This window comes from Acanthisitta chloris, unplaced genomic scaffold (assembly GCF_000695815.1).
Source record: "Acanthisitta chloris isolate BGI_N310 unplaced genomic scaffold, ASM69581v1 scaffold18741, whole genome shotgun sequence".
In the NCBI taxonomy this organism is placed as follows: Eukaryota; Metazoa; Chordata; class Aves; order Passeriformes; family Acanthisittidae; genus Acanthisitta; species Acanthisitta chloris.
In genome coordinates, this window is record NW_008656762.1 from 15001 (window position 1) to 27500 (window position 12500).

Below are 12500 nucleotides of genomic sequence, written 5' to 3' on the forward strand. Positions count from 1 at the left end.
TTTCAAAGATCTGCTGCAAAAAAAAAATCAATGGGTAAAGATCAATGCTCATAGAAATTTCATGAACTTTGAACTGATATGGGCATGATGATGAGAAGTGGTTGGAATTTCAGGTTGCTGATTGTTCCTCGCCCAGATGAAAAGCAGCCTACAGGGCTGAGGGGAGGTATAGGCACTGGAGATGGGTTTTCGCTTTAATATTTTGTCAGACAAAAAAAATTAATTTTTAGTCTATTTCAGTAACAAGCACAAATAAAAAAAAACCCCTCAGCCTTTCCGATGTGACTTGTAACACCACCACTCCTTAAGAGCACCTAATGCTTTGCACATTAACACTGCAAAGAAATGAAATCGGTTCCCTTTGCAGCCGATTGCAGGTGCAAATTAATATTGTAAAATGAAGATCAATACATGGACAGGGCAAAATCAATAGTGGCTAAATTATTGCTGCATTTTCCTCCTCATTCAAGATGAGTTGTGTTTTCCTCTCAAAGTCAATACTTTGCAGCTTTTCTCATTAATTTCTCAATAAATTTGGCAATGAATTTCAATCACAGAACTCGGCAGGGTGAGCCAAGCATTGTGGAATGCATAGGAAATACAAAGGCATGGAGGGGTTGAACACATCATTCATCAGAAGGCACTCTTGCTTGTTGAAGCAGGACTAATATCCCTGGACTTACTAAGGACAACCTATTTACTGTAAAAAAAAAAAAAAAGAAAAAAATTTAAAGGCATTTAAGTTCTCCTCATTCCACAAAGAAACTAAAAATAGATTTTTCATTAAAAAAACCCAAACGACACCTTTGTCTTTATCTCCCCGATTTCTCGTAATTGCTTCGCTTTCCCTCGGATCGCAGGAAGGGAAACAATGGCACTCACTCACTTGTTTCAATTACAGGCCTAAAATTCACAGGTCAGCTCATAATTACGCTCGATCAGATAATGGTATAGAATTTTCCTTAAAATACTTATATTAACATTGGGAAAACTGTCTCCATATTATCTATTTATTTATTTACTTACATCCTTATTTATTTTCCTCTCTGGGAAGCAAAGCACACCCGAGGTGTTCACACCCACAGTGCTGTTTGCAGGAGTGGATGGAGTCACTGTCTTCCCATTCAGGGAAATCCAGCAGGGAACAATGGCAGCAGGATGTGACACTGCCCACAAAGACAAGGGCATGGAGGGATAGAACGAGGGGGAGTGGCTTCAAACTGAAAGAGTAGGTTTAGATTTGGTATTAGGAAGGAATTCCTCCCTGTGAGGTGCTGAGACACTGGCACAGGTTGCCCAGAGCAGCTGTGGCTGCTCCATCCCTGGGAGTGTTCCAGGCCAGGTTGGATGGGGCTTGGAGCAGCCTGGGCTGGTGAGTGGTGTCCCTGCCTATGGCTTTTATAGCCCTGATGGACAGCTCCTGTGAGGAACCCAAAATCACACAAGAGTTAGCAAATAAATATTTGCAGAGTGCATCAAATGCTAATTTGTAGCTTTTACATCTTTGAAGACAAATGTCCATTCACAGTTCAGGAATAGTCTGTCCCTCTGAGGACCTTTTGTAGAGTAGGTCAGAATATCCCCAGCAGAACAGGCTTTGTACTAAGAAGTGGACTGGGAGATGAAAAATGGGAAAAAGCTTCTGGCTTTTTCCAGTCACCTACCAGACCAGCTGCTGCCTTCCTCCTCCAGGAAGGATGGAAGCAGCAGAGCAACAAGGAGAGGAAGGGGGAAAGCAAGGATGTTGGGCCAGATAATTATCAAAAAAACCCAAAACAACATGCATCTTCCACAAGTCTGCAGCAAATTAAGGTTTAAATACACTGCATGTCTAATCCTCCATGCTCTGATCTTCAGGAGCCCAATTCCCACACCCTTGTGGGGGCTCAGAAGGGCTGGTGCATCTCCACTGAAGGAGGAGTGCCAGGAGGCAGTCAAGAAGCACCTATTAAGGTGTCTTCAGCCTGCCCCCACCCCCAGACACTCCTCAGGGTCTTCCCAGCCCCTCCAGGCTGTCCCACCATGGGCCGTGGGCTCTTGGCACGATTTCTGGTAGTGGCACTCAGTCACAAGTACAGCACTAATACCTCCGTGACCCTGGATCCCTCAAGGACGCCTGCATTTCCACTCTGAGAACAATTGTGTTCCAGGCTCTTGTGTTTGCCAAGAAAGTCATTACCATCATAATAGCTACAGATTTACTTTAAATGAATGAATGAACGGATGAGATGGAGAAGGAGCAGGAGAGGGAGAAAGCGAGAGAGAGTGAATGAAAAATGCCTCACATACCAAGCAACAGCCTGCTAAAAATGAGTGAAGAGTGCAGCAGCAGAGGTAGCACACAAGGGACAAGACCTCAGACACCCTCTGCTTGTGTATGCTCCCCTGGGGCATCCCTCCAGGACCACTGGATGAGAACCTGGAGAGATGGACCATGTGTCTTGCCCTAGAGAGCAACATGATGACTGGATTTATGAGAAGTGAGGCTCACCTGGGACATGGACATCCTGAGACATCAACCCAACCTACTGTACTGTAAAAACATCACTCAGCTCCCTGTTACAGATGTTCAGAGGCAGTGATACTGGATCAGAACAAAGTTATTTAAAAGGTGAAGTACGAAGTAGGAATGGAAACCACTTGAATTAAACCCACTTGGTCAACTGAGTGACCATATCAAACCACATCACACATTTCAGTCTGAGAACAATTTGCCATGGCAAATAACTTCAAATTTGCCATCGTTAAAACTTATAAAATTACCAGACCATGAGAAATTAAGGATCCCACCAGTAATAAAGAACCCCAAGGAAAAGGACTTGGGGGTGTTGCTTGATGAGAAACTCTACATGACCCAACAATGTGCATAGAAGAGATTTTTTTTTACAATGGGGGTTGTGATGACTTAGATTGGATATGGGGAAGAAACTCTTCCCTGTGAGGTGCTGAGACACTGGCACAGACTGTCCAGAGCAGTTGTGGCTGCTCCATCCCTGGGAGTGTTCCAGGCCAGGTTGGATGGGGCTGGGCTTGGAGTGGGCTAGGGGAAGATGTCCCTGCACTAGATGATCTTGAATGTCCTTCCAACTCAAACCAGTCTGGGATTCTGTGATCTGATCCGTTTTTAGCAGGGAGGGACTTGGCAGTATTTCAGTGAAGAGTGACAGGAGAAGGAAACCTGTGTGACTTCAAACTGCAAAAGCTCTAAGCATTCCAAGGAATTACCAGAGCCTAATCCATATGGAACTACAATAAATCACAGCATTTTATGGAAACAACACGATATGACTAACACGACAAAATATTCTACTCCAAAAAAAAAGAAGTGATTTAGTGAAGTGCATTACCATGTGGTACTACATCAAAGCAGCAAAACGTTACATTTCAGCCATTCAATACTCCAAGGTACTTTGCTAATTAAGATATATTTTACTGGAACAAACTGAGCTTTTATCTATTTTTGTATTTGTGGTATTATTTGGGAGTTTATTCCTCTGCTCAGCCACGGAGATGAATAAATACCTCCTTCTTACACATGAGTTTGTATGGATCCATTTCCTCCCTCTTGCTCACACACACTTCAGAGAATTCTGCTGGAATTCTGCTACAGGAGCACAGAAATTCCTCCTGAAATTTTCCCGTGCCAAAGAGCTGGATTCCCCAGGAATTTTGTGTCAGACCATCCTTGTGTTGTACAAGAATTTGAGGTGCTCTGTGTATGAGGGTAATGCAATGCAAGAATTTCAGGTGCTCTGTGAGAATGATGCTTGATCACAGCACATGAAAATCTGCTCATTGCCTGTCATCACTGGCTGAGCTCTTCAGAGGTATTTATCCACCTCAGAACCATATGAAATCCGTGATGCTTCAGCAAACATCCCTAAGAGCTGATATTCTGAACAACGTCTCCCCATTTATACTGTGCAGTGATCACCCAGCATAAGAATGTAATACTGTAATATTTTAATGTAATATTTAGACAAATAGGATTTATAATCAGATCCTTAATGTCACCTAACACAGCTCCTACAACCACATTCCTCTGTTGTATGACAACTTAAACAAAAATAGAGCTGCCTCAAAGTTGTGAAATCTCTGTATTACCTGTGGATATTGGGGAAAAAATGCCTCAAATAGCTGAATTCAATGAGCCTATAAAAAGTTTTATTAAATGCTTAAGCACAGTGGATGTTGCCACTCTGAAAAAAACAAAAGGAGAAAAAAACCCTGTGCTATTAGTGATCTGATCATTCAGAATTGTGCAGAACTCTTTGTCTGGTTTTCAATGGCAATTTAAAAATATTTATGGATACTAAAATACAGAGAGATGCAAAATAAAAACAATTTTGTCTACGAAAGTAATTTGTCTCTGGGAAAACTAAAAATGCTGCAGGGTTTTACTCAGGCAGCTAACAAGGTTAAAAAAAGGGGTTTCTGGGGAGTCATAGTGCATGTCCAGATTGAAGGAGATGTTCTCCAGATTGTGCCCCCCCCAAAAAAAAACTCTTTCTTTCCCCCCTTAATAATTTTATATGTTGGAAATTATGCAACTAAAATTTTAAACTATCCAGTCCTAGATTGGATATTTTAAGCTTATCAAAGACTAGGATAATACAGACCAGGATAATAAAAGGACTTCAGCAATTGCTAGCACAGTTATCTGCTTCCCTCCATTCCTCCACTGGAATGTCCACAGCCTGTGGACATCCATGGGAAAGAGCAAGGACTATTCCAAACCAGCCACCTACACCAGGGATCAGCATCAGCTGCTCCTGAGCCAACACCAGAAGAGGAATCTCAGCTCTGCCACAAGACTCCCCTGACCATGCCACTCTGCATGGAACACACTTCAGTGGGATTTTGTATGTTCAGGTATCAATGCTCATCTAGAGGAATTTAGGCTCAGCTTGGGAGTAACAGCTACAGCAAGTCTCAGGAAATATCTGCATTCCATTTCCTTATGAAATGGGTTTGACATTCAGAAGTGTTTGGTTTTGTCAGGAAGCCACAGAATGGACAATGTCTTCAAAATTACTGGACAATATAAATAATAGTGGACATCCAACATGTTTTTGAAACACATTTTTCCTTAGCAAATTCATTCACTGCAGTTGTGGCAATTATTTTAGATATATTTTAAATGCACACGAGGCCTCAGGCCTAGGTCAGTGCCTTTGAAGCCACTTCCACAAAAATCACTTGGCAAACAAATGTGTCTCTGAGACAGATTCCCGACATGAAAACACTTCCAAGCTTTGTCATTAGAGCACAGCCCCAAAACACACAGCAGAATAAGTACCAAAATACAACCAACTCATTATTCTCATTAACCACAAACCTCTGGGTGTTTTCCTTCCTTCCACTTTACATTAGACTCAGCACAAAGGCTACGAAGGCAGTGCATGTGTTTCTTTTCCTCAGTAGCTGAGGGTGCAAATTAATTCAATGTAGGTGTGTCATGGACAGCAGCAACTACCCAAACCAGGAATTCACCTGGATAACTTTCAATGTAGCCCAAATTTCCCTGTTTGCTCTCTTGCTTTCATAACATGAGGACAAGAAGTACATTTTCAGTGTAATATCTGATTTCCTCTCCTTCCACCTCTTTTCTTTGGTTTGGAACTTGGGGAAGTTTTCAGCCTGAGTGGTACAATCAGGCTGCAGCAATAAAAAATAGCAATAAAGCTAAATTTATAGAAACAAAAATAGAATTAGACAGTTTAATATCCAGGAAACAGATTTTACTATTTAACTACAGGCTACATACAACAACAACAAAAAAGGAGGAAAGCATTTTTTCCCCCTTCTCAGACAAAACAAGATCTTATTCAGCACTCAGATTTTCCTGATTATTACATGAAGCTCAGATGACCCTTTTGTCCTTTTTTTTTTTTTTTTTAAGATGAATTGCCGTTGCTTCAGCTCTACGTTTTGTCAGTTCGGGTACAGCAGAGTCAATACCTTCACCTTGACACGGAAACTTTGTGATTTATCAGTTGTGCTGTGGCTCAGTGCTACCACGACCTGGCGAGGTGCAGCCACTCATGGCACCGGGAACAGACTTTGGTCACAGCTACTTGGAAAAAAATAAAGCACTCTCTGATGATAGACAAATGTGTCTTGTTAGCAACAGCCAAAAAGCGCTTGACTTGTACTAATAACAAAAAGGCCATGTTGGTCACCATGGGTCTAAAGACGAAGCACCCTGTCACTGGCTTGGTTGGGAAATTAGCAAATAATGTTCCTTTTCCTTGATAAATGGGTGACAGTTCTCTCTCACCAATCATTTTTTAACATTTTGATGCATGTCTATGATCCCGCTGGAGGAACAGAAAAGTTTAGTGGCCCTCAATTTTCCGATGATGAATGGAACACTCTAAATGTGCGATTTCTGTATGAGGTATAGTTCATTTTAAGCAATTCTAGTAAATGGGTGTCACTGATTAGGACAAATAGTCTACTTGTGCAATAGCACAAATGGTATGTCTCATTCTTCTGGCCTCCTTTGAGACAGAAAAGAAAGGGGACAACAATGACCCTGATAAACCTGGAATTGCTGCTGTTTAAAAAGGAGCTGTTATATAATATACGTTACCCAACACACGACTGACTTGATGCTACTGAATCATTTCTGTGTGTTTAGCATTGGCCTATTAATTAAAAATGTATGTCATGCTGGAAAACCTTCCTTATACCAAAAGACAGTTGACCAAGATCCCTTCCCCTTCAACTTATCGTTCTCAGAAAAACACATTTCCTCCAGCCCAATAAAGCAGTTTGATACACTAACTGAGCTACTTTCTGGGTCTGACTCCTGAGCACTAAACTTTGGTGTAGACAGACCCAGCTGGAAGAAAGGGCCAGGATATTTGTTCTATACTGCTTTTTTTTCAGCTTGCTAACAACTGATACTGACACAAGACCTGATCAATAAATAACCAATACTGTAATAACAGCGACTGTAAGTTGCTTCAGGACAACAGCACTTAAAATAAAAAAAAGGGAATGCAATATATACGAATTAGAAATGCTGAGGATTTCATTAAAATGGATGTAACTGTGCTCTGTTATTTTTTTTTCCCAAGGCTTTCCAATAAAATCATGGATCCATTCTATATATTTTTACCATTCCTTTTGCAAAGTCACCAGGTTTCATCCTTCAGAACAATAATTGAATATGTACAAGAAATAATCAGGTGATTTAAATTTAACTAAGGCATTTGCGTGGAGTTTAGCATAGTAAAAATAGTATGATTTGTGGGAGGCAATTAACAATCATTTGCTCTGTGGATACAAGTAATTTGTTTAAAGAGCACTGACCTATGAGACAGCTAGTTTGTGTTGGCTGTGATGGAAGGGAGCTATTGACTCTAAACAGTGTAACAACGCCATTGACAGAACCGCATTTGAATGCGCACAAAAGGTCTCCAAAATACTTGAGGAACATGAGATCTTTCAGAGGGGGAAGTGGGGTGGGGGGAGCTGAGGAAACCAGCCAACACGGAGGTCTCCACACCATGGGGAAAGCGAGCCAAAGCGCAGAATCTGGACAATGTAGTGAGTAAAAAGGGTTCCCCCCCTTGGTGCCGTGCCAGCCCGGCCGTCCTCCCGCGCCATAAATACTCCATCAGGAGGAACACAAACCCTGAGCGATTGCTGCCTGAGTAATGGTTTCATAAGCCCCAAATTGAATGCGAGTCTTTGTGCAAAAGAATCATTCTTATGTTCACATCCAGCAAATGCACTGCAGGCCTGGGAATGGCTCCACGGATTCCACATTCACGCGGTGCCTGCGCCGGTGCCCATCGAATGCCAACACCGCGTGCAGCCACAGGGCACTGCGAGGGACCTGCTGCCTCCTGCCAACCTGGGGCATCTCCTTCACTCAGCCAAAGCACTTATAGAAACAGGGACATGCAACAAAAGCCTTGGGGTGGGAGCAGCCAGCCCAAAAAGTTTCATGCACCACAAATTGTCCTTCGAAGCTGTTTTAATATCCTCTAGTTGGACTGTGCGTCCTGCGTTTGCTGGGGAATCATTATGCAAAACACAGACCTGGGGAAAACAGTAATGCAGTGGCACAACCTGGCTGCAAACACAGTCCTGCAGCTCAGCTGAGAGCAGCCCACCAGAACCTGCAGAGCCTAAAATATCTGTGCAAAGGTGCAGTTTTATCTGTACCATAATTTCATTCCAAAGCATACAAATCACAATTTGCTGTAATCAAATAACACTGCAGTGCTTATATCCTAATTAAAAAATAATCTCTGATATTTAATTTAGAAACCTGGAAGATTCTACCAGCAAAAAATTATGGCTACAGCCTGCACCAAGCCCTGGATTTACCCACAGAGTTTTTCAGGTAGCACTTTTAAAATGATTGTTAAACAGGCAAATGATGCACCACTCAATAGATATTCAAACAAGTATTGCACCCAGTTATTAATTTGCACTACTCACTTTTAAATGCAGCAAATACCTCATTAATTTAATTTTAGGTGCCCACCAGTTTATATTGCATTTTACAGTCTAGAAGGCAATTTACTATTAACTGGCAATTACATACAGAATGATTGTTAATTCTGCTCCTAAGTGCTAGCTGCTTGAAAATTGTTATCTCTCTCTAATTTTTGACCTTCTTACAACAGGGGTGAGGTACACTGGGAATACAAAGGACTAGTAGAGAAGAGCTGGACATGTCATTTGTGACTCATTCTTTTAATTCACCGTGCTAATCAACTGAACTGCCACAATCTCCCAAGGTAATTGTATCTTTATAATAGTTGAAAGCAGCGGGCAAAAAGGCATGGATAGATGGGGAAAGGCCTTGCCTTTGCCTGCTGGGAGACTCCAGCTCCTGCTTCTGCATCAGGCTAATGGGGGCTTTGGAGCAAAATCTGGAACTTTCGCATCTCCCTACCCTGATCGTTTAATGTCTCAACTCCTGCGCTCACAAAGGCTTTGTACACCACACTACACTCTTGTTTCATTATTCCGCAGCCTTGTTGCCCTATGGTCTACCTCCTGCTGGGAAGGTTAAATGTTAGAGTGCCAAGCCAGGCTGCAAGCATGGTGGGACACTGATGGGAAACAGATGCCCTGGGGACCCAGCCCCTCCCTCCACCAGGGCTGCAGCATTTTCATTTTCTGAAATACAGCAAAGCTTGGCTTCCCTCTCAATGGCAGCTGTAATTTCCAAAGACTATCTCAGCCACCCTATCACTCCAGCATAAAGCAAAGCAGAAGTTTCTTGGTCAGGCAGGCTCTGGCTTTATCTCTCTGTTTTCTCATTGCTGGGATATTGGCTTGCATTTCCCCCAAAAGCTGTTTTAAACATATATTCCTGTTAAAGTGTTCAGTAACATAAGTTTATTACAATTTTATTCCAGTGGAAGAAACTCCTGACATTCTCACGACTATTTTGAACATCTTTACTTAGTGATAAAGGCAAAATACAACTGCAGGAAAGAAGGAACGTGTTGTTTGTCATTACAGCTTCATACACATGTGCATTTCAAAACAGCAAAATTAGCCAAATTTGCAAAATCCACACCTAAGAAATCAGTTAAAGACATTACTCTAAAGCAAGTCCAAATTCCAGGCCTCTGCCCTGAGAGCCAGACCGTCATCTGGTTCAAATCTGCAGCGCTTCCCTGTGTGCTGCACCAGCTCCCAACAGCTCAAATATCTGGACCTTGGGCTGAGGCTTTTAATTCATTCATTTTTTATGTTGTTGGAGACTTATCTTAGCTTGTCATACTTGTCAGGACATTCTGCTGGAGCTCTGCATGAACTATATATATAGTGTGTATGTGTGTATCTGTATATGTATCTGTATATATATGTGTGTGTATATATATACATAAAATATAACCATAGTCATAGTATAATTCATAACAGCATTTTTAAGTCCATAACAGTGACGGCCCCGTCTGTGCTCACCGCCTTTGCAGCATCCTGCAAAATGATGTTGACTTTAAAGAGATATTGTCATCACCACAAGCACCACAGTCACCACCATTCCCTTTGGAAACTCTGGCAAAACCCAACCTAAAGACCAATAAATGTGAGTATTCTCTCCCTCATCAGCCAGAAGTGAGGCACCAGGTTTGGATGCTGGTAGTTTTGCTCTGGAGGTGATTTATTTGGGAATAGACAGGATAGAGGAATCTCAGATGCCACCATCACTTAGAAGTTCATTTCAACAATAGATCTTAGGCAGACAAAAAAAACATACCCACGAAGCACTAACCATTTTAAAACTCCTAGCTCAAAACTACCCAGGAACACACTTTTCCCATTAGATCTAAATTAATAGATAGAAACAGTTGCAGTCTAGTGGGAAAATATTCATCAAAATGCACATCATCTGCACATCATCTGCAATCTGCGTTATCTACCCAATGAGCAGCCAGAACTCTCCCTGAATCCCTGCAGTCTGTCGAGTAAACAGTTAAAGGCTCTTTGTTTTCAAAAGAGAGATTGATTCATCAGATCAAATTTATTACCTCCAATCCTCATCCAAAAACACAGTGAATTAAATCGCTCTTTCTCCCTCTCCCCTCCCAGCACCTCACTCAAATTCATTGGGAACCTCCAGAAAAACTGCAATACACATATCAGATAAAACACCAGCAATGCCTCACCCCAAAGTAAGAATTTTCACATTAAAACCACTGGAAACCACAAAGTTCCGACTTTTTCTTGTGCTGCTGTTAATCAACATCAAATGCATTTTAAAGAATTGGCACAAATAAGTCATTCCCAGGCTTGTGAGTTTGGATCCTAAGTTTCAGGTCTGGGGGAATCTTCAGAGCCAGATTGTGAATCAGGTTGGATAAAGTCATTTGGATCCAACTACAGCTCCTTGAACCGATGCCTAAAACTTCAACTGAACCTTTAGGGAAGTTCAAGAAGTTTGGATACATAGCCTGAAAAATGTTTTCATCACCAAGTACTTCTTAACTCTTTTTTTTCTGGCTGGAGCAGAGTAGGAAATACCATTGTTAATCTATTTCTGGCCAATATCAAAACAGGAAATAACAGGCAACTTCTAAGAAAGCTTGATCCCATGGGACATCAAGACGTTTTTAAGACCCAAGAGGTTGGGCAAGCCTCAGAGCTCCTGGGTGCCCACATGAACAGGTATTTTGAGGTCCAGCTACAACCAGTTACACATCCTGCAAGGCACATCCTACTTTTAACAGCACTTTTAGCTGCCTGTGTAGCACCAAGAATTGGACAGGAGTTGTCATCCCAAAAGGAGCATGGGAACCATCCACTTACCAGTGTAGACGAATCGGCCTGGAGCACCTTTGCAGAACTGTTTGGATTTGTAGGAGAGAGTTACTTCAACAACTCCTGGAATGTGCCGTGGTGGTGTTTGAACTCTGATGGCGTGGGGTGTTATCAGCTATAAAAATCATACAGAAAACATACCTTAAATCAAGATGGCACTGATAAGGCTGATGCCAGCCAGTTTACATAATCACAGGAATGGCTTTCAATGGTACCCCTTGTCTCCACATTCTCCCTCTGCTGTCACTTTGGAAGATATGGGTTCCACGAGTTTTTGTAAGAAAAAGCTCTGTAAACGATCCTTGGGTTTCGTTTGCAGGAAAGGCCACAGGGCATCATTCATATGAAAATTGCCTCCATATGTCTCCTTAAGGCTACTCCTAGTAATTTTAGCACTAATTGTCCAGTTGTACTGGGAGACCTCCTGCAGCAAATCTTCCACTAGAGGGCCATGACGTGCCTCGAGTACATTCCTGGCCCGGCAGTCGATTGTCACACGCGCATTCATGGTTAAAAAGGCACCATGAAACAAAACCTCATGATACCTCATGTCAATAGCCTATTGACAGCTTGTTAAAATCATTCATGGAAAAAATGTTACAGTTCAAAGCCCACCGATTTCGATAGCTTACCTCACTCCAGACCAACATAGTTCCAAACACGACTTGCAAGCCATCAAAGAAGTTGTCTCCGATTATGATGACAGTAGCCCCACCAGTAGTCCAGCCTTCACTAGGACTGATGGCCTTTATGCACGGAGTAGCTGCTTGTACAAGACAGAAAATCAAGACCTTAATACCCCTTCTTGCCCGACACGAGATCTCTTCCCCAATGACAAACCATGCAAAGCACAATAGGAGGAAAGTGCATGATTTCTCGAGGAGGCACACAAAGGGCAACTGTATATCAGCATGTTGATGTATTTGAAGCAAACTATTAAATGTTTTATAAAGCAAAGGCCAAGCAGCAGAGCACTGGTGAGCAAGGAAAAACTGGCTTGATATAGCAAATTGTATGTCAGGGCAAATATGGCTATTACAAATGATTAAGCATCGCATGCATGTGGCATGTCGATTTATCTGCTTTGCTGTACAGATCTAAGCAGAGTCAATCAAAAGGTTGTTGAGGGAGATGGAAGAGCAAATGCTCTGAATTTCGATTCCTCATAAGCAGCTAATTGGGTTGGGCTTTTTCATCCGCGA

At 42.1% G+C, this 12500-nt stretch overlaps 1 protein-coding gene across 1 annotated transcript in view; it reads right to left on the reverse strand.

Moving 5' to 3' along the window:
• Positions 1 to 12500, reverse strand: part of LOC103811487 (transcription factor COE3) — a gene marked incomplete at its 3' end in the record, with an annotated part of 36173 nt that overhangs the window by 14604 nt on the left and 9069 nt on the right. Inside the window, exons 3-4 of the mRNA XM_009084462.1 lie at positions 11931 to 12061; positions 11287 to 11413 (exon numbers count right to left, since the gene is read on the reverse strand). Coding sequence (XP_009082710.1) covers positions 11287 to 11413; positions 11931 to 12061 — 258 coding nt within the window. The remainder of the gene's footprint in view (positions 1 to 11286; positions 11414 to 11930; positions 12062 to 12500) is intronic.